The sequence below is a fragment of the Saccopteryx leptura genome, chromosome 3 (assembly GCF_036850995.1).
Source record: "Saccopteryx leptura isolate mSacLep1 chromosome 3, mSacLep1_pri_phased_curated, whole genome shotgun sequence".
Taxonomy (NCBI): Eukaryota; Metazoa; Chordata; class Mammalia; order Chiroptera; family Emballonuridae; genus Saccopteryx; species Saccopteryx leptura.
The window spans coordinates 67,863,291-67,885,472 of record NC_089505.1 but is presented as its reverse complement, the minus strand read 5'-3'; the positions used below and the strand labels follow the sequence as shown (position 1 = coordinate 67,885,472).

The 22,182-nt window shown below is 50.6% G+C and overlaps 3 protein-coding genes and 1 pseudogene across 3 annotated transcripts in view; 2 read left to right on the top strand and 2 right to left on the bottom strand.

Moving 5' to 3' along the window:
• Positions 1–2,169: 2,169 nt before the first annotated feature.
• On the bottom strand, positions 2,170–7,332 carry ATF5 (activating transcription factor 5). Its single transcript, XM_066374058.1, has 3 exons — positions 7,195–7,332; positions 4,463–4,759; positions 2,170–3,541 (listed from the first exon to the last, which is right to left on the bottom strand). The coding sequence occupies exons 2-3, from the start codon at positions 4,638–4,640 to the stop codon at positions 2,853–2,855; spliced, it is 867 nt and encodes a 288-aa protein (XP_066230155.1). The 5' UTR covers positions 4,641–4,759; positions 7,195–7,332; the 3' UTR covers positions 2,170–2,852.
• On the bottom strand, positions 5,084–5,625 carry LOC136399151 (large ribosomal subunit protein uL24-like; annotated as a pseudogene).
• The window catches only part of NUP62 (nucleoporin 62), a 28,994-nt gene continuing 14,059 nt past the window's right edge, over positions 7,248–22,182 (top strand). Inside the window, exons 1-2 of the mRNA XM_066374053.1 lie at positions 7,248–7,268; positions 10,032–10,149. The gene's annotated coding sequence lies outside the window, so the exon portion shown is untranslated. The remainder of the gene's footprint in view (positions 7,269–10,031; positions 10,150–22,182) is intronic.
• IL4I1 (interleukin 4 induced 1) overlaps positions 10,031–22,182 on the top strand; it is a 42,945-nt gene continuing 30,793 nt past the window's right edge. Inside the window, exon 1 of the mRNA XM_066374049.1 lies at positions 10,031–10,149. Within this exon, the coding sequence (XP_066230146.1) occupies positions 10,122–10,149 (28 nt within the window). The 5' untranslated portion in view covers positions 10,031–10,121. The remainder of the gene's footprint in view (positions 10,150–22,182) is intronic.

The window sequence follows — 22,182 nt, the reverse complement described above, 5'->3', positions numbered from 1 at the left end:
CCCACTACTGACCCCAAAGGCTAAACTATCAAGGGTGAACAAGAATTAAACTTTTTTCCATTGCATGTGTTAAACAAAAACAAATTGGGGAAGGGCAATGGAAAGTAACTTTAATAGACAGGGGGTTTATATGGGGGTGATGGAAGTGTTTGGGAACTAGAGGTGATGGTTGCACAATATTGTAAATGTACTCAATGCCACTGAGTACTTTAAAAATGGTTCTTCATCCAAAAGCTAATGAGATCTCCCTTTTGCATGAATGGAGATAATGCATGTAAAATGCTTTAAACAGTGCTTGGTACACAGTAAATCCTCAATCGATGCAGGGCAACCAGGCATCCCCCACTTACCTCCCAACTGCCCCTGAGAGGCTTAAATTAGACAGGGGCTCCTCTGCACAGGGCTCCCCACAACTCTTGCTCTAGCTGCCCAGCCCTTCACATTCTGGTGTCTCCTTTTTTGGTGCGTGTGACAAGGACCAGGGGGAGCCTTTGGCAATCTGTTGTGAATTTCACTGTCTATGCAAGTAATTAATAGTCTGAGTCTAAAAGTGGGTATTGTATCGTTACCAGTTCAGCCAGTCCTGTCTTGGCCTTGGCCGTGTGCCAGGTGTGTGAGCCTGACCATAACTATTGTTATTTCTATTATAATTCTTTTTTTAAAAAAATTTTATTTATTGATTTTACAGAGATAGGAGGGGGGAACAAGAAGTATCAACTCATAGTTGCTTCACTTTAGTTGTTCATTGATTGTTTTTTTTGAGAGACAGGAACATCGAGCTGCTCCTGTGTCTGGGGAATGTGTCTGTAAGTGACTGGGAAATCGAACCAGCAACCTCCGTGCTCCAGGACAACAACGCTCCAACCAACCAGGCTACCCAACCAGGGCTTTCTTTTTTTTTTTTTTTTTTAGATTTTTATTGGCATGGCCTGTGGTGAAGCAGTGGATAAAGCGTTGACCTAGAACGCTGAGTTTGCCAGTTCAAAACCCTGGGCTTGCCTGGTCAAGGCACATATATATGAGAGTTGATGCTTCCAGCTCCTCCTCCTGCCCTTTCTCTCTCTCTCCCCGCCCCCTGCCTCTCAAAATTAGTAAATCAAAAATAACTTTAAAAATTTTTTATTTAGCCTGACCAGGCGGTAGCGCAGTGGATAGAGCATCGGACTGGGATTCAGAGGACCCAGGTTCGAGACCCCAAGGTCTCCAGCTTGAGCATGGGCTCATCTGGTTTGAGCAAGGCTCACCAGCTTGGACCTAAGGTCACGGGCTTGAGCAAGAGATTACTCGGTCTGCTGAAGGCCCGCGGTCAAGGCACATATGAGAAAGCAATCAATGAACAAATAAGATGTCGCTATGAAAAACTAGTAATTGATGCTTCTCATCTCTCTCCGTTCCTGTCTGTCCGTCCCTATCTAGCCCTCTCTCTGACTCTCTCTCTGTCTCTGTAAAAAAAAAAAAAAAAAAATTTATTTATTGATTTTACACAGGACAAGGTGAGAGTGAGACGTATCAGCTCATAGTTGCTTCACTTTAGTTGCTCATTGCTTGCTTGTTAAATGTGCCTTTGACTGGTCAAGCCCAGGGTTTTTTTGTTTATTTTTTTTATTTTTTTTATTTTTAGAGACAAGTTGCTCTTTTTTTTTTTTTTTTTTTGTTTTGTATTTTTCTGAAGCCGGAAACGGGAATAGTCAGTCAGACAGACTCCCGCGATCCACCCGGCACGCCCACCAGGGGCGATGCTCTGCCCACCAGGGGGCGATGCTCTGCCCCTCCAGGGGGGTTGCTCTGCCGCCACCAGAGCCACTCTAGTGCCTGGGGCAGAGGCCAAGGAGCCATCCCCAGCGCCGGGGACATCTTTGCTCCAATGGAGCCTCGGCTGCAGGAGGGGAAGAGAGAGACAGAGAGGAAGGGGGGGTGGTGGAGAAGCAAATGGGCGCTTCTCCTATGTGCCCTGGCCGGGAATCGAACCCGGGTTCCCCACACGCCAGGCCGACGCTCTACTGTTGAGCCAACCGGCCAGGGCCAAGCCCAGGGTTTTAAACCAGCAATCTCCGCGTCCCAGTTTGACACTCGATCCGCTGTGCCACCACGGGCCAGGCCTGTTATCATTCTTATCTTTGGCCTAAGCCTCTCTCTCTCCAACTTCTCTCAAAGACAAGACACACAGACTGGAAGAAATTCTTCATTTTATTTCCGTCACAGCCCTCCCCCCCACAATGATCACTCCTTGCCCTCCCTCACCGAGATACAGCCCCTGTTCCAACACCTTCACAAAACACTGATTTCCCTCCTAGAGCTAAAATGAACACCCAGTCACCAACTACGGCCACACCCACCCTGCCTGCCTCCACCTTCGCCTCCATAGCCGCTAGCTATGTGAACTCGGCCACCTTTGGGCTCCCTGCCAAATGTAGTTTCCCCAGGTCACCTGGCTTGGCTCTTCTGCTTATTTATTATATGGGTGCCATTCCTGAAATCCTCCCTGACTCCCTGGATGGCTCTCCTGACCTCATTCTGCCCAGCTTCCTGGCCTCGCTGCCCTGACTGGGATGCCAGGTTTCCACGCTCTCCCTGCTCCCTGACCTCCCCCGGGCCGCAGCCCCTCAGCTGTCACATGAGAATTATCGTGGCGACTAAGGCCAAACACGCCATGATTCTGACGAGGAAGGAGGGGAGCAAAATCAGAAAGAGACAAGGGAGGACACAAGGATAAAAGGAAAAAGGGGGAGGGGGTTGGGAAAAAGCAGGAGACAGAGGGATAATGGAGGGTCCCTCCCGCCTCAGCCCCAGAAACGGGTGAGCCAGAGCCGGAGACCAGTGCCCCCTACAGCCCAAACAAAGCCCCTGCCCATCTAGCTGTTGTGGGTCCGCTGGCTGCGTGCCTTGTACACCTCGATGAGCAGATCCTTGACATACTGGATCTCCCGCTCCACAGACTCAGCCCTCTCCCTCAGCTCCCGGTTCCGGGCCTCCAGCCCTTGGCACTCGCCCTCCAGGGCCTCCCCCTCGGCCCGTTTCCTCTGGCGGTACCTCAGAGCCGCAGACTTGTTCTGGTCTCTCTTCTTCTGCTTCCGGTCCCCTCGAGGGGTGGCAGGACTGGGATAGGGGGCCAGGCGAGAGGGTGGGGGTGGAGGAGGGGGCTGCTGTGCCGGGGGGAGGGGAGCCAACCCCGCATCCCCCTGCCCAGCCTCATTGCGGCAGTACATGACCAGCAAGTCAAGGGTATCCAGGGCAGGGGGCTGGGGAAGATCAAAGGAAGGGAGAGGGAGGGGGAGGGGGAGGGAGGGTGCTGGTGCCAGTGGTGCTGGTGCCGGTGCCGGTGCCGGTGGCTGCAGTGGCGGGGAGGGTGGTGGGAAGAGAGGGGCATCAAGGAAGAAGTCTTCCATCTGCTCCAGCTCCTTTTTGAGGAGGGAGGCCATGGCTTCCAGGTCAGGTGGAGATGGAGACGGTGGGGGGAGGGCACCTGAGGCTAAGGGAGGCTCCAAAGGGAGGAGGGCTGTAAAGTCAACCCGCTCTGTCATCCAGTCAGAGAAGCCATCACCTGGAGGATGGGAGGAAGACGAAGTTCCCTGAGTTCCTGGTCTTCCACTCAACTGGGCGCTCACTTGTGTCCGCTTCATTCATTCCACCATTGAGCAAGCCCACCAACCAGCCAATCAGTCTACCAAGCAATCAATGAATCATCAAATCAACCAATAAATCAAACATCTAACCAACCGACCAACCAATCAACTAACCAGTTAACCAGCCAGCAACTAGTGGAGTGAATTGACTAAAAAAAAAAATCAGTCAACCAGACAATCAACCCTTTTAACCAACCAACCAATGACCCAAACAACAAAACAGTCAACCAGCCATTTCTTCAACCATTGCAACGTCGTCTTTACCAATTAACCTACATCAGTGGTTTCTCTGGTTTACACTCTAGTTTATCTTAAAAAGCAAATGAGATTCACATACACAACATACCCTGTTTCATCTTTGAAAACCCACTATGTTCTGAGCATTTGGAGCACACTAATGAATAAAGGAATTCCTGCCACAGGCCCTCTGCATGTTTTTCCCTCCACCTGAAAGGCTCTTCCCTTGGATCCTTTCATGGTTTGTTACTTCCCATCCTTTAGGCTTCAGCCAAAATGTGGGTACACTTGGCGAGGGTTTCCTGGCTAACCCACTCTAAACTAGGTCCCCGTTGTCATTTTTTAGTTTAGCTACTAAGCGTTTCCCACTTATCCCCAAAACCTCATCTTTTGTCTCTTGTCTGTCTCCCCACTCAAGTGTAAGCTTCAGGACAGGGGTCGTGTCAATCTTGTTCCCAGCTACATCTCCAGCACTTAAATCAGTCCCTGGCATATTACAGGCACTCAATAATTATTTATCTAAAGAATAAATTCTTCCTCCTACCCTGCTCCGCCCCCCCAGGTTTCAGTTCACTCCATCTCCATTCTCCACCTGCACTTACCTGCCAGGGGCTCTCCTCCCCCTGGAAGCCCGCCCTCCAGGGCTCCCCCAAGGACCTCATAGGGACCCAGGGGGGCAGGGGCCAGGGGGAGTTTCCCATAGTCTACAAGCCAGCCCAGCCCGCTAGCTGGGAGCAGGGCTCTGTCTAGCTCCAGTCCCAGGGTCGCCAGGAGTGACATGGCTGCAGCACAGGTGCTGGGCACAGATGGCAGGGAAGAAGGCTGCACCAGCAGCTGGGAGGAGGCTCTGGAGGTTGCTGATCTGGGCGAAGACAGGCACCAAGGTGAAAGTGCAGGACCTACATGTGTGAAACAAAAGCAGGTGGGGTAACATACCAGCCTCACCCTCAGAGTTACAGTGTTCCCAGGATCCTCCCTTCCTCTCCCAACTGGGTTTGGGACCATGCCTTGCCTTCTCAGAATCTAAATCTGCCCTTCCATTCTCCAAATCCTACACACTCCCAAGGGTATTTTCTTTATGCCTGAATTTTTTTTAATTATTTTTATTTATTTATTCATTTTAGAGAAGAGACAGAGAGAGAGAGAGAGAGAGAGAGAGAGAGAAAGGGGGAGGAGCAGGAAGCATCAACTCCCATATGTGCCTTAACCAGGCAAGCCCAGGGTTTTTTTGCTCTCCACTGAACATTTTTAATGAAAGGTGTACGTGAGATGACTATTCCTGCATCTTCTCAATGGTTTCTTCCTTGTATTTGCCCTTTTCCTTTCCTACTTGGCGAGATTTGGCTTTGCGTTCGAGGATCTTTTTGCAGTCTTTGTCCAGCTTTAGCCTTATGATAACCACCTTGCTGGGGTGAATGCCCACGTGGACGGTTGTACCGTTGGCTTTCTCCCGCTGCACTCGTTGGATGTAGATGACGTATTTCTTCCTGTAGACCTGGACTACTTTGCCAATTTGCTGCCCCTTGTAATGTCCTCGCACAACCTGAACCTCATCATCCTTTCGGATGGGCATGGACCGAACGTTGTACGTCTATCTTAGCTCTTTGGAAAGAGGAGGAGACATAATCTTCCTGCGAACGTGGGAAGGGGCACTGAAATGCCTTTTGCGGTTCTTGCTCCGGTCAGAAGTCACAAAGGGATTGAACTTCATCTTGACCGCTGCCGCTCCTACGATGGCCGCAGAAAGGAAGCCCAGGGTTTTTTTGAACCAGCGACCTCAGCGTTCCAGGTCGACGCTTGATGCACTGCGCCACCACAGGTCAGGCGTTTGTGCCTGAATTTTAAAATTCCCAAAACCAATCCTTCCAATACAGAAACCTAATGGTCTCCCAGGAAAATCCCCTTCCACCCTCACAACATTCCATCCCAAAATAACTCAATCCCAGGGAAATTTTCTTCCAGCCACACCCCATCCTTTAAAAATATTTCCTTTAGGCCCCACCCCCTCCCTAGGTTCCCTTTCAAGTCAATTCCTAGGGGAATTCTTCCTGCTCTGCCTCTTCAACGTTATCCATTCAAATCCTACTTGTCCCTCCAAGTCCCGCCCCACGTTTATCTTTGTTCCACTCCTCCCCAAATATTCCCGAGGCCCCGCCTTTCTCCGATCGAAACCCCACCCCTCATCTACGGTTCTTAGCCCCGCCCCTCCTAACAATGGCTCAAGTAAACCCCATACTTCGTGAGAGCTGTGACCCTAGCTCCACCCCATTCTTTTTTTTTTTTTTTTTTTTTGAGAGGCAGGGAGAGACAGAACAGCTCCATGTTCCCATATCTTCCTGCCTCTCAAAAAATTAAAAAAAAAAAAAAAAATGGAGTGGAGCTAGGGTCAGGAACATGGAACTGTCATGGAGCTGTTCCTCTATGTGCCCTGAATGGGGAGTTGAACCCACAACCTCTACACTCTGGGATGAAGTTCCAACCAACCCAGCTACCCGGCCAGAGCTTATTTAATTATTTGTTTTTATTGATTGGTTGAGAGAGAGGAGGAAAGTAAGCATTCAGTTGTTGTTCCACTCAGTCGTGCATTCACTGGATGATTCCCGTGTGTGCCCTGACCAGGGATCGAACCTGCAACCTTCTCGTTTCAAGAGGATACTCTTAACCGACTGAGCCCACGGGCCAGGGCCACTCCATCCCATCCCATTCTTAACAGGTTGTCGCTAAGCCCCGCTTTCCACCCTGTCAATCTAACCCAGCACCCCCCCCCCAGAAGATGCCTGAATGAAAGGAAAGGAAAGCTGTGCTGTGCGACTAAGCAATTTGGAGCAGGAAAGGTGGAGGGGGCTGGCGGAGAACAGATGCCACACATGCCACCCTTCCACACCTCGTCTTCTCGCTGACAAATACAGGGCATGCGCCGTCAGGTCCAGTCCTATTTCTCTTACGCTTCCGCCCTCCTGAAGGTTAGTGCGCATGTTGCAGCTGCATACTGTCTTAAATGCCTTCGCCCTTAAATACCGACTCTGGGGCATGACCAACGGCGTACAGCCCGAATCGTTCCAGAGTACGCCGACGCAACTGCGCGCGGGCTCTCTCCAAATACACAACATTCTCTGGAAATAAATATCCTTACTCCCCGCCCTACGCCGCATCGGGCCGAGTGCGCATGCTCGTCCTCGCGCCGATTCCCGTTTTTCCTCTTCTGCGCCTGCGCGACCATGATCCCTTACTCTCGTCTCTTTCCTTACCCCCCCCCCCCCCAGGCTTGGTCGTGAAGGCCGCGAGCTTCGAAAGGGCGGGAAGGGCAGTTGGAGAGGGACGAGCGGTTACTCACTCCATGGCTGCGGAAAGGAGAGGCAACGGCAACCTCTGCTGAACAAGAAGGCGGGCGAGGAGACCACAGGCGCGGTGAGCGCGGAGACGGGCTGGGGACACGGAGAGGTCGCGGCTTACAGAGCCATGGCGGGGGCTGCGTGGGCAGAGGTGGCGTCGCGGTAGCTTTATGAGAGATAGTGATCTGACGTGATCTGAAAATGGGGAATGAAGCGGCCCCGCGGATTAAAGGCAGATATAGTGGGGGTGGCGCAGCACCGCTCGCCCGGATCCTTCCGCGCCCCGCCCCGGCCTGGCTGCAACTGGCGGGGGGCCTGCCCCCCCTTCTGGTAATGGGTCTGGCTCTCCGCTCACCTTGACGCCTAGGCCTGGGTTCCTCCTCCCTAAGACTAGCACGTGTTCCTGTCTCATTTCCTTTCCTCTGCTTCACGAGTTTCCGGTCAGCCACATGCTGGTCTCCTTCCTCATGCCCCAGCTGCCCCGCTCATCCTGAAAACCCTTTTATGTGGGTTAGAGGCCGCGTGGTCAAAGCCCGCCCTCCATTCAAACCATAGACCTGCCATGTCAGTCTCGGACAAATAACTGAAAACCTCTGGCTTCAGATAGATAGGGAGCTGTCTGTAAAATGAGAATAGTCAACTCGACCCGATGGGGTGGTTTGTGAGCGTCAAGCGAGTCGATGCTTTTGAAATTCCACGCACAGAGCCCAGCTCATATGTGTATGTATAACGTATTTTGCTATTACTAGAAATTCTGGGGCCCAGTCTCGCCCGATCTCCCTCATTCCTGCAAGAGCTCCAGATACTGGACCAACTAACGCCTGCTAATAATAGGCCCTCGTGTCTCATTCACTTCTCCACGGTGGCAGTTTTCAGCCATCCCCACCCACACCTATTCCAAATGTTGGATGTTCAGCCCCATTCGACCCGGGGATGCAGGGAATCTGGCACCCCCGACCCCACTCCAGCCCTTTTTCCATCAGCCGCCCACCTTTCCTCAGCCCCTCTCAGCATGGCTCTCTCAGGCCAGCTGGTTCATTCTTTTGTCCCTGCTCCTCCTCACCCTGACTTACTGAGATGGCCAGCACTAGATTCGTCTCACAAGCTTGCCGAAAAACGGGAGACCGTTCCTCCCTTGTGCACGCGGTCCTCCACCAGCCCAAATGAATGTGGGTCTTCCCTCTGCTGCAGAATCTTCTTTTTCCCACCCTGCATTTGTCCAAGTCAGGACTTTACACCTAGAGTTCACTTGATCACTTTTATGACTATTATGGGACTGAATTAAAATCCAAAGAAGGTGGGGTAAATCTAATCTTGAGAGTTATGTGGGGAATAAAGATATGTATGCTTCTTCCTTCCCCCTTCCCTGTTGTATGCAGGAAGCCCCCGGGATCTGACCGGTTTCCCTTAGAGCACTTACTGTCCACTCTGCCGGGATTTGAGCTCTTGCTCCGTATTTCCTTGAGCCCATAGAGGCTACATTGTTATCTGGACATCATAGAGTAGGAGTTAAGATCATAGACTATGGGGCCAGGTTGTTTGGGTTCAACCCCTGATTGCACCCTGCTTACTAGATGTATGACACTGGTGATTTCCCTTACTTCCCTGTGCCTCAGATTCCTCATGGTTTAAAAAAGAGAGAGAGAGAGAGAGAGAGAAAGCCATTAATGGTACTTATCATTTAGGGCTGTTTTGAGGTTTAAATGAGTTAATGCAGGTCAAGTGCTTAGACTAGTTCCTGGCACACAGTGGGTGCTATATAAAAGAGGTTGTTATTATTATTGAGGTGGATGTGTTTTATCTCTTGCGAAGCAGTGCTTTAAAACTATGACTTGGCTTCCACCTTTTAAGTGAAACTTAAGGACTTCCTTCCTCTTGTCAGTAGTGATTTGAACAATAGCATGGGCGTTAGGGTACAGTGTGGGACAGACTGCCCAGCAGTGAGGAGGCCCAGTCTCTCTCTCTCTCTCTCTCTCTCTCACACACACACACACACACTTCTGAAAAGAACTTTAGTCTGGGTTATGCACGAGGACTAGGTAGAGGTGTTTCATCATTTTCTTTTTTAAGATTTTATTTCTTGACTTTTAGAGAAAGGAAAGGGAGGGAGGAGTGGGAAGTTGCTTCTCATATGTGCCTTGACTGGGCAAGCCTGGGGTTTCAAACCAGGGACCTCAGTGTTCCAGGTTGACACTTTACCCACTGCGCTGCCACAGGCCAGGCTAAGTAGAGTTGTTTGTTTGTTTTTTTATCTTTTTTTTTTTTTTTTTTTCAGAGACAGAGAGTCAGAGAGAGGGATAGACAGGGACAGACAAGACAGGAAAGGAGAGATGAGAAGCATCAATCATTAGTTTTTTGTTGCACATTGCAATACCTTAGTTGTTCATTGATTGCTTTCTCACATGTGCCTTGACCGCGGGCCTTCAGCAGACCGAGTAACCCCTTGCTGGAGCCAGCGACCTTGGGTCCAAGCTGGTGAGCTTTGCTCAAACCAGATGAGCCCACGTTCAAGGTGGCAACCTCGGGGTCTCGAACCTGGGTCCTCCACATCGCAATCCGATGCTCTATCCACTGCGCCACCGCCTGGTCAGGCTTTTTGTTTGTTTTTTTAACTTTTTATTTGGGAATAATTTTGGATTTACAAAACAGTTGCAAAAAAGATAGTATAGTTTCCGTCCGTCCTTCACCTAACGGCTCCATTGTTGCCGTCTTGCATTGCTGTGCTGTTTATCATAGCTAAGGAACTCTAAGGAACTAACAACATCTGTACATTTCTATTAACTAAAATTCAGCTTTATTCTGATTTCACTGGTTGTTCTAATGCTCTTTTTTGTTCTAGGATCCCTTCCAAGATGTCTAATGACATTTAGTCATCGTGTCTCCCCAGCCCCCTCTGGTCCGCAGCTGTTTCTGACTTTTCTTGTCTTTCATGACCAGTGCTGATTGGGTGGTCTGTGGTGAGTCCTTCAGTTTGCTCTTGTCTCTTAGACTGGGATTATGGGTTTGTGGGAGGATAATGAGATGAGTATTTTTTAATAACTGGAAATAGCTTGCTCTGTATGGGAACCATGTTGCTGGCTGTGTGCAATGTATGCTGACTGAGAAAGCATTTGGGCAGAGACCCTGGTGCTCTTGTCCCAGCCCCTTGTACCTTTTTCTCTCTCTAGCTTTTGGATCCCACCCAGTTCCACCCTGGTGCCCACAGCCCCACCCAGGCAGCTTGACTCAGTCCTGCTGCATGGGTGCCCGTTCTCACACTTAGCTCCCTAGCCCTTCCAAGCATATTCTAATGTATGGGCTGTGAGTCTTCAGTTTCTGCCTGTGAGCCCAGGTCTTGGCACCTTGAGCCTGCTTCAGTGCCCACCCCTGACCCAGACCTGTGGCCCTTCCAGGACTCAAACACCTCAGCCTTCCCAGCTTCACAGAGTCCTCCATGGTCCAGGTGTCCCAGCCCTTTCAGCTCTTGGACTGGAGCGGGGAGCATGGGTGGGGCTGCTGGGAACTCTTTTTTCAGTCGGAAGCACCAGACTTGGGAAGTGAGGTGGCCATTGCAGGCAGGTTGCATCACCCTGGCTCTTTGATGGGGAGGGGAAGAGGAGGGAGTCTCTAGGGGCCCCGGCACATCTGGCAACAGCCTCCTGTTTAGGGAGCCCTGGATCCAGGAGAGGTCCCAGAGCAGTAAGGGAGGGTTGTGAAGGAGGAGGGAAAATGGCTACCTGTGCAAGACACTGGGAATCTGAGACAATGCCAAGAAGGAGCCTCATCACAGAGGCTAACCCACCGGTCTTGCAGGGGGCAAGACTGAAGCCCCAAGAGGTGAAAGGTGTTTATACAATCACTGCTAGTTAGAACCCAGACCTCCCCAACACTTCACAGCTTCTGATACCCTACAAGCCCCAGGGAAAGTCTGTCTCCTCCTCTCAGCTCTGAGCCCCAGACCAGAGCATGGCCTGCTGGAAGGCCACCAAGCTTGGGCCTTCACCTCAGGTTTGCTGCTGCTTAGTTGCCAAATTCTATTGATTCTGACTTGCCTCTCCCCATCCCCCCAGCCCTAGGCAGGTTCTCCTACCTGTACTATTGCAGCAACCCTTCACTGTTTCCCAATTAAGGAGAGAGTCTGGCATGATGAAAAGAGCATAGAGTTTGCATCAGATGGATCCAGGTTCTAATCCTGAGGCCCTACCACTTAATTCTGGCTGGGGGAGCGGACAAGGTCTTTACTCGGCCTGAGCCTCGGCTGCTGTCTGCAAAGTGGGTCAGAATGAGGGCTCCAGAACCAGCTGCTAGGTTCACATCCCGACCGCACCACTTCTGTGATGCTCAGCGAGTGGCATCTTCTCCCTGTGACACAGTTTCCTCATCTATAAAGTGGGGACAAGAGGACCCATCTCAGAGGGTTTTACGGAACTAGACAAATATATGTAAAATGGGTAGAATGGGATCTGCCTAGTTATGAACATTATATATTTCTCTCTAAGGCTTGGGGTGCCAGGAGGATTGTGTGAAATGATGTATATAAAGCCCAGCACTTAACTACCTCAAGGATATCTACATGTTTGTTTATCTTCTGGTCCCCACACCACTTGGGTCTGCTTTCATAGCTGTCTCACAGACAGATGTTTGTGTGTGCATGACTGTTTCCCTGAGCACTTAGAAGGCAAGGTCAGAACCCTCCTCATTTCTGGAGTCATTCCCCACAGCGCCCAGTCCTGTGCTGCTGCCTCGCTAGTCATCAGTTCACTTTTAATTGAGTTGCTTGTGCACAGAGGCTGGGGAGTTCGATTCTGTTGTTCCTGAAGAGGTGCTAGGGCAGGTATTTAGGTTATACAGGCCGAAGGGCAGGAGTTGGAGGTGGGTGTCCTGGCAAACAAGATCAGGAAGACCAAGGCCGGTTCATTTGGGAAAGGGCAGCTCAGGGCATAGGTCTGCCACGTGTGCTGGTGGCTCAGAGTCCTCCTGAGCCTCTTCCTTTCCCTCACTCCTGCTACACCCCCTCAGCATAAAACACCGCAGCTCGCTGAACCTAGTTAGGCCCTGCACTACTGTGCCAGCTCTGGCCCCCTCAGTGGTTGTCTTTTGTATCAATTTCTGTACTCACTGCCGTAAGATATTGTCACAAACTTAGTGGCTTAAAACAACAGACGTTGCCTGACCTGTGGTGGCACAGTGGATAGAGCGTCAACCTGGAATGCTGAGGTTGCTAGTTCAAAACCCTGGGTTTGCCCAGTCAAGTAATATACGACAAGCAACAAGCAAGTAGTGAACAACTAAAGTGAAGCAACTATGAGTTGATACTTTTCTGTCCCCCTCTCTTTTCTCTGTAAAATCAACAAATAAAATTTTAAAAAAATAATAACCCAGACATTAATTCTCTTGGTTCAGGAGACTAAAAGTGTAAACGAGTGCACAGGGCTGCATTCTTTCCAGAGGCTCCAAGGGAGACTCCATTACTGGCTGTTTGCACCTGTTAGAGGCCGCCTGCATTCCTTGGCTCGCTGCTCCTCTTCACACACTCGGCCTCTGCTTCCATTGTCGTATCTCCTATTTTCTCCTTTGATCTTGCCCCTTCTTATAAAGACCCTAGTGTTTACATTAGGGCCACCCGGTCATCCAGGATGTCTCCATTGCAAGATCTTTGATTTAATCACATCCACAAAGTGCTTTTTGTCACTTGAGGTCATATATTCACAGGTTCTGGGAACTAGCATGAAGACATTTTGGGGGGGGGGCAGTTATCCAGCCTACTACACATCCCCTCTTGGAGCCTCAGTTTTCTCATCTGGGAGATAAATGCTAGGGCCCCCACTGGGGTGCCCCCTCCCACACATGCCCATGAGGGGGATTGATGATGTAATGTCCTGGAGCTCAGATCACCATCACTGACCACTCTTTGGCTTCCAGCAGGATACCATACCCTCTTGCTGCTGGGGACTCCACTAAGTGGGGACAGTAGCAGAACTCTCCTGAGAGGGCAGTGGTGAGGGCCAGAAGGAGAGTGTGTGAAAATGCCTGGAACAGTGTCTGGCTCAGTCAGTGAGCCATCCCCACAGACCTGCAGGCCCTGTGTGGGAGACAGGCCAGCAAAGCCCTGGCCACCCAAAAGGCATAGGTGCTGCTCAGGGCTCACTGTGCTGGGCAGCAATGCCAGCCTGGTGGTACAGAGCTGATTTCGCAGAAGTTGGAGACCCAGATTTTTCTGCGAGATCCAGGTTTTAAAAGGTCAAGCAAAGTCCTGGCCGGTTGGCTCAGCGGTAGAGCGTCGGCCTAGCGTGCGGAGGACCCGGGTTCGATTCCCGGCCAGGGCACACAGGAGAAGCGCCCATTTGCTTCTCCACCCCTCCGCCGCGCTTTCCTCTCTGTCTCTTCCCCTCCCACAGCCAAGGCTCCATTGGAGCAAAGATGGCCCCGGGCCCTGGGGATGGCTCTGTGGCCTCTGCCTCAGGCGCTAGAGTGGCTCTGGTCGCAACATGGCGACGCCCAGGATGGGCAGAGCATCGCCCCCTGGTGGGCGTGCCGGGTGGATCCCGGTTGGGCGCATGCGGGGAGTCTGTCTGACTGTCTCCCTGTTTCCAGCTTCAGAAAAATGGGGGGAAAAAATAAATTAAAAAAAAAAAAAGGTCAAGCAATTCAGAGAAATGGCAACAAACCGCAAGTGTTGATATGCTCAGGCCATGACCCCTCCCTGACCTTTGTGTTCAGTGATTTCCACCCGCTCCCAGATCAGTAATTATCTGCTGGACTGATCAAAATTGAAAAGGAACAGGGTCTGATCAGACTCAGCCCAGACCCATAAAGTCTGGAGGGCAGTGTTTGGGGGAACAGAGAAGGAGCTCTCTAAAGAACCATTCTTGAGGGTCAGTGCCTGCTAAGGGGGGGCAGGTATCTTATTTACCCCTGCTTTTTCCTGTCAGCCAGCCATGCCCCCAGGCAGAGGCCACCAAGAATACATACTAGTTGAGCAACTTGAGTTTCTTGCCCTTTGCAGCTAGGGAGGTCCGCCTACCACAGGACAGGGGTTTGTGAGGTGGCTAAGTAGGGAGGAATTAGAGAGCACTTACAGAAGCCAGGCTGGGTTAGGTGGCTTTGGGAGGCTTTGGGGAAGCAGGGCTTTGCTCTGAATTGGATGCTGGCAAGGACAAGTTCCTTACCAGGTGCCTTTATCTTCTCCAGAGGGGGCGGAACGAGTGGAGCTAACAGTGTGGTTAAGGAGCAGCCATCAAACATTTGGTCATTTTTGTGCTTTGGGCAATATTTGTGTTTTTGTCTGTGTTGAGACGTGATTCCAGAGTGGGCTTATTTTTGTCTTGGTCCATCACGGTCAGAGTGGTCTTGACCGATGTTAGTGTCCTGTGAAATTGTTCCACACTCCTATGCACCAGGGCTGACGGCAGGCTGCTTGTCCCTTTTTCACAGCAAATGTATTCATCCTACCCAAGTGGGAGGGAGGTGGAGAGGGGCAGGGCCAGGGTCGGCAACCTGTGCCCCCATGTGGTGCACCATGGATGCACAGCTCTCAAGTGGTCACTTGGGCACAGAGGAAAGTAGCAGAGCCTGAACCCAGCCAGCACCCCTTGGAATGGCCAGTCATAGTGGGAGCTGAGGGAGACAAGAGAGGGAGGCAACGGCAGAGGCAGGAAACCACTGCACAGGCACCCAGGTGCCCCCTCCGCAAGCATTGTGGGGGGGCTGCCCATGGAGAACACTGAGGGCCGGCATCCAGAAGAGCCCTACACCTCAGCCTGGTTCATTAAAGAGCCCTTCGCCCTCTTCTGCTGCCCTCACCCAGAGCAGGAATGGATTCCTGAGGGACCGACAGGAAAGAGCAGGTGATGTTCCCCCTTCACTCCAAGCCACCAGGAGTCCAGCCTGGAGCTAGGGGAGGCAGACAGCCCTGAATTGGATTGAGAGTGAGACCTAAACTAGTCTGGAAGGTGGTAGAGATGGCCCAGGATGTCGTTAAGAGACTGGGGAGGTGGTGTGAGAAAATGTCATGTTGGAGAGGCTTAGGAGGCCTCAGCTCAGCTCTGGGACAAGACAGTGTGGGTCAGCCCTAACTACCTGTGCTCCTTTGGCCAAATTACTTACCGTATTTCCCCATTTATAAGATGCACCTTTCCTGAAAAATTTGGGGTCTAAAAACTGAGTGCATTTTATGCAGTGGTTGTAGGTTGGGTTTTTTTTTTTACTTGCATTTTCCACTTTTTCGCTCTTGTTTTTGCGCTCATTGTTGAAGACTGATTTGTCATCAGGCACGGATGAGGACAAGCTAATGGATGGGAGGGTTTTTTTTGTTTTGTTTTGTTTTTTGTATTTTCTGAAGCTGGAAACGGGGAGAGACAGTCAGACAGACTCCCGCATGCGCCCGACCGGGATCCACCCGGCACGCCCACCAGGGTCGATGCTCTGCCCACCAGGGGGCGATGCTCTGCCGCGACCAGAGCCACTCTAGCGCCTGGGGCAGAGGCCAAGGAGCCATCCCCAGCGCCCGGGCCATCCTTGCTCCAATGGAGCCTCGGCTGCGGGAGGGGAAGAGAGAGACAGAGAGGAAGGAGAGGGGGTGGAGAAGCAAATGGGCGCTTCTCCTTTGTGCCCTGGCCGGGAATCGAACCTGGGTCCCCCGCATGCCAGGCCGACGCTCTACCGCTGAACCAACCGGCCAGGGCCTGGATGGGAGTTTTGACAGTGATGAGTTGTGTGAATTTTATGAGGAATAAAACTTGAGTACAATAACTTTATATAATACATTTCTCCCCCAAATTTTGGGCCCCAAAATTAAGGTGCGTCTTTACATTGGGAGGTACAGTAAGTTCTCTCGACTTCAGTTTGCTGTCTTTACGATGAGAACTCTAGATTCCACTCTATAAGGCCCTGAGTCAGTGCAGGTGAAGCACTGCCAACAGGCCCGGCACAGAAAGTCCTGAAGCTTTTGTGTGTGGTTGTCACTCAGGGACAGGTAGGGGCCGTGGTTGTTTCTTATTCTCAGAATCAAAGCCTCCCTGTCCCCATCTCTGGGGGCTTCCACCTGGTTCCCAGAGAAACTGTCTGTGCCACAACCCAACTAGGATTTTTCCCTCCCTCCCCCACTGACATCACTGCCTGTCCGCTGGGACATCGGTGTTGACTACAGGGGAGAGGCTGTGGGGGAACTCCAGGTGTGTGCCGTTCTGTCCGAGTGAGCGTGTGCTCACACACCTACTGCACTTCACAGTTATTTTTTTATATTGATTGATTTTACAGAGACAGAGAAGCATTCATTTGTTGTTCCACTTAATTATACGTTCATTGGTTGCTTCCTGTATGTGCCCTGACTAGGATCTGACCCTCAACTTTGTTGTTTTGGAGTGACGCTCCAACCGACTAAGTGAACCGGCCAGGGCCCCTGCTGCACATGCAGAGTCCGTGGACCTGGTTCCTTAGCCCCTCTCCAAGTCTTGATGCCTTGGTGTTGTATCTGCCTGATGGCCTCACAGCCAATTGGGCAGTTCAACCCCACTCTCCTCCCCAGTCTGTTCCCAACCAGGTTTCCTCTTCCCCAGATCACTGTCCTCAGAAACTGCTCTGCCCAGTTCCTACCGCTCAGCAGCCCCACCTCTGCTCTCTCACACCCTTCCCAGCATCCTGTGCTTGGTTTGTTTAGTGGTTTTATTGAGATACTGTGTAATTCACATTCATTTTATTATTAGAGTGTACAATTCATTGGTTTTTAGTATAGTCACAGAGTTGTGCTCCCATCACCACAATCTAATTTTAGAGTAGTTTCCATCACCGCAGAAAGAAGTCCATATGCATTAGCAGTCACTACCCATTCCCCCATCATTCTGCCCTAGGCAACCACTAGTCTGCCTTTTTTTTTTTGGTATTTTTCTGAAGCTGGAAACGGGGAGAGACAGTCAGACAGACTCCCGCATGCGCCCGACCGGGATCCACCCGGCACGCCTACCAGGGGCGAAGCTCTGCCCACCAGGGGGCGATGCGAGCCACTCCAGTGCCTGGGGCAGAGGCCAAGGAGCCATCCCCAGCACCCAGGCCATCTTTGCTCCAATGGAGCCTTGGCTGCAGGAGGGGAAGAGAGAGACAGAGAGGAAAGAGGTGGGGGGGATGGAGAAGCAAATGGGCGCTTCTCCTATGTGCCCTGGCAGGGAATCGAACCCGGGTCCCCTGCATGCCAGGCCGACGCTCTACCGCTGAGCCAACCGGCCAGGGCCTAGTCTGCTTTTTATCTGTGTAGATTGGCCTATTCTGTACATTTCTTATGAATGGAATCATATGATGGGTGCTCCTTATCTGGTTTTTTTTTTTTTTTTTTTTTTTTTTTTTGGAGAGGCTTAGGAGGCCTCAGCTCAGCTCTGGGACCAGACAGTGTGGGTCAGAGGGACAGAGAGAGTCAGAAAGAAGGATAGATATGGACAGACAGACAGGAACAGAGAGAGATGAGAAGCATCAATATCAATCATCACCTTAGTTGTGACACCTTAGTTGTTCATTGATTGCTTTCTCATATGTGCCTTGACCACGGGCCTTCAGCAGACCGAGTAACCCCTTGATCGAGCTAGTGACTTTGGGTCCAAGCTGGTGAGCTTTTTTTTTTTTTTTGCTCAAGTCAGATGAGCCCGCGCTCAAGCTGGTGACCTCGGGGTCTCAAACCTGGGTCCTCGGCATCCCAGTCCGACGCTCTATCCACTGCACCACCGCCTGGTCAGGCGCCTTATCTGGTTTTTGAAGGCTTGTCCGATCTGTAGCAATGTCAATACTTCATTCATTTTTTTTTTTTTTTTTCTTCATTTTTCTGAAGCTGGAAACGGGGAGAGACAGTCAGACAGACTCCCGCATGCGCCCGACCGGGATCCACCCGGCACGCCCACCATGGGGCAACGCTCTGCCCACCAGGGGGCGATGCTCTGCCCATCCTGGGCGTCGCCATATTGCGACCAGAGCCACTCTAGCGCCTGGGGCAGAGGCCACAGAGCCATCCCCAGCGCCCGGGCCATCTTTGCTCCAATGGAGCCCTGGCTGCGGGAGGGGAAGAGAGAGACAGAGAGGAAAGTGCGGCGGAGGGGTGGAGAAGCAAATGGGCGCTTCTCCTGTGTGCCCTGGCCGGGAATCGAACCCGGGTCCTCCGCACGCTAGGCCGACGCTCTACCGCTGAGCCAACCGGCCAGGGCAATACTTCATTCATTTTTTTTTTTTAATTTATTTATTTATTTATTCATTTTTTAGAGAGGAGAGGGAGAGACAGAGAGAGAGAGGAGAGAAGGAGCTGGAAGCATCAACTCCCATATGTGCCTTGACCGGGCAAGCCCAGGGTTTTGAACCAGCAACCTCAGCATTTCCAGGTCGACGCTTTATCCACTGCGCCACCACAGGTCAGGCATCATTCATTTTTAACACTGAGTTATACTCCATTGTATGGATACTACATTTTACCCATTCATCAGTTGACGGACATTTGGGTTGTGTCTGCTTTTTGACTATTACTGATGTACACATACAAGTTTTATTGGGTATATGTCATATTACTTTATATTGGATGGTGGTTCAAGAATCTTCCTTATGATCTACTCTTCTGGTTATTTTTTAACTCTTATCTGATTTGTTTTCCCCTGGGGGAAAATTGTTGTTTGTCCCATCACCTGTGCTCCTTTGGGTATAATTTCAGGCCTCAGCAGTGGGAAAAGAGAATGTAATTGCTAATTAGATGTGAAATGACTTCTTAGGGTACAGATCATAATCTTTCTTCTTCCTTCCTTCCATCCATCCATCCATCCATCCATCTATCTTTATTTTCAAGAGAAGGAAGGAAGAAGAGAAAATTGAGAACCTATGAGTCCAAAAAACATTTAAGTACCAGCTTGAGGCAGCCTGGAGTAGCAAGCAGTGTTGGTGCCTGGCCAAGTCAGCTCCCTCTGAGAGCTCCTTTCCCCTCTACCCAAGCAGGATAACAAGCCTGGTTAAAATGAGAGGAGGGGAGATAGTGAGACAGACTCTAACTCAAACCCTGATTGGATCCAACACTAACGCCTATCTGGGGCCAATGCTCAAATTAACCGAGCTATTTTTACCTCCTGAGACGGATGCATCAACTGAGCCATCCTTAGTGCCTGCAGTCCATACTTGGACTATTTGAGCCACTAGTTATAGGAGGGGAGGAGGGAGAGAAGCAGATGGTCACCTCCTGTGTTCCCTGACCGGGAATTGAACCTGGAACATCCATATACTGGGCCAACTCTATTCACTGAGCCACCAGCTAGGGCTTAATTTTCTTTATTTCTTTTAATTCTTTCTTTAATATTTGTTTTTGTTTTTTCTCCATTTATTTACTTGTTTGTTTGTTTGTTTTGTGAGAGACAGGCAGGAAGGGAGAGAGATGAGAAGCATCAACTTATAGTTGCAGCACCTTAGTTTTCACTGATTGCTTTCTCATATGTACCTTGACCAGGTGGCTCTAGCCATCCAGTGACCTCTTGCTCAAGTCAGTGACATTGGGATCATATTTCTGAGCCCGCGCTCAAGCTGATGACCTCAGGGTTTCAAACCTGGGTCTTCAGTGTCCCAGACCAATACTATCCACTGTGCCACCACCTAGTCAGGTTTTTTTTGTTTTTAAACTAATTTAATTTTTGTTTTAAAAATAGCTATCACTGTGTCGTTGGGCAGACTGAAAAACGGAACGTGTGAGGGAGCCTCCTTGGCAGTCATTTTGCAGTGACATTTGGGCATTTAAACTGTAAGCACCTAAATGTGCTGTAAACCCGGAGGGATTGCTTCATGGCACCTGGCCTGAACAAATGACAGGCAGTGAGGCTTTCCCACAGCTCCTCCCCCTGAGGAGCAGGCAAACAGACAGACACGCCTCCTGTTCGTCTCCACTAAGGCCCCTACCACTAAATGCAAGTCATTTCTAACTAGGAGGTTGGTGTGTGCTTGTCTTTGGGGAGGAGCAGGCTGGAGGGAGTTAGGACCAGAGTCCTAAGTATGCATTTCCATTCCACCCTCCGTCCTGGGGACAGCTTATATTATGGGAGAGAGGTGGCCTTTACACAGAGGTGAGCACTAAGGCAAGGGTCCCCAAACTACAGCATGCGGGCTGCATGCGGCCCCCTGAGGCCATTTATCCGGTCCCCGCCGCACTTCTGGAAGGGGCACCTCTTTCATTCGTGGTCAGTGAGAGGAGCATAGTTCCCATTGAAATACTGGTCAGTTTGTTGATTTAAATTTATTTGTTCTTTATTTTAAATATTGTATTTGTTCCCATTTTATTTTTTTACTTTAAAATAAGATATGTGCAGTGTGCATAAGGATTTGTTCATAGTTTTTTTATAGTTGGGCCCTCCAACGGTCTGAGGGACAGTGAACTGGCCCCCTGTGTAAAAAGTTTGGGGACCCCTGCACTAAGGTTTCCATGCTGCAGATTTGGCTTAGAAAACAGCTCTGCCCTGCTACGGCTCTGTGTGTAGCCGCCTGTCTCAGGCTTCTGTCACCATGGTTTGCCATGCCCACCAGGCAGGATGGGTGTGTTAAGAGCTGGACACAGAGCCCAGGTTACCACCAGCCCCCTCCAGGGTCTCACCACAACTGCCAGCAGCTTGGATGAGCCTTTTAGAACATAAATCAGCACACTCCTGCCCCGGCTTTTGTGTTGCTGTCTCTGAGCATGTAAAGGCTGGGATGCTGCCATGGCTAAGATCTTGTCAGCAGGCCATTCACTGTTTATTAGTTGACTTTTTTTTTAATTCATTTTAGAAAGGAGAGAGAAGGGGGGGTGGAGGAACAGGAAGCATCAACTCCCACATGTGCCTTGACCAGGCAAGCCCAGGGTCTCGAACCAGTGACCTCAGCGTTCCAGGTCGACGCTCTTTCCACTGCGCCACCACCGATCAAGCAGTTAATTTCCATTCTTGAAGGGCAGGCTTTCTGAGCTCATCTGTTCCCTGAGGGTTAGGGTTTTTCAAACAGATTTAAGAGATACAGTATTTTAAGCAAAGTTGATGAACTTGAGGTTATCAAGCATGAGTTCTGTTTGACATTTGGCGAAACAGCCCACAGGAGGGGATCGCAGCAGTAGTGGACAAGGAGTCTCTGTATTGACACATGTGACAAAGATACCAACCAGGCATTTGAGGTTGGGCTGGGCTGATGGCCAAAGGCAAAGGTCCCCTTAGTCTCTGATTTCGCCTTTCTCTTATCCTCCCACTTTCCTCTACTCCCCACTTTCCTCTCTCTGGTCTCTCCAAGCCTGTGGTTGCACTTCCTCCAAGTCTTAAATAACGGATTCCAGTCTGCCCTGTGGTGGCACAGTGGCTAAAGCTTCGACCTGGAATGCTGAGGTTGGTTTAAAACCCTGGGCTTACCTGGTCAAGGCACATATGAGAAGCAACAACTACTAGTTGATGCTTCCTTCTCCTCCCTCTCCCTTCTCTCTCTCAAATCAATAAATAAAATCTTTAAAATAATAATAATAATAACTAATGGGGGAAAGTTCCCACAGTGACAGCACCTGTCCTTCCTGGATGCCAGTGTTGTCAGCATTGCCATCAGGTAGCCATTGGCGGAATACTAGGAACCTTTGCCCCAGTCACTTCCCAGAACTTTCATTAAGTTTAAGGTCCTGGCCGATTGGTTCAGTGGTAGAGCATTAGCCCGGCATGTGAATTTCCCGGGTTTGATTCCCAGCCAGGGCACACTTATCTGCTTCTCCACCCTTCCCCCTCTAAATTATCTCCCACTCCCTCTCTCTCACCTTCCCCCCTCTCTTCTCCTCCCTTCCTGCAGCTGTGGCTTGATTAGAGTGAGTTTGCCTTGGGCACTGAGGGTGGCTCCATGGCCTCTGCCTCAGTTGCTAAAAAAAGGCTTCAGTTGCAACAGAGCAAGGACCCCAGATGGGCAGAGCATCACCCCCTGGTGGGCATGCCTGGTGGATCCTGGTCGGATGGATGCAGGAGTCTCTCTCTGCCTCCCCTCCTCTCATTAAATAAAATTTTTTTAAAAAAAAG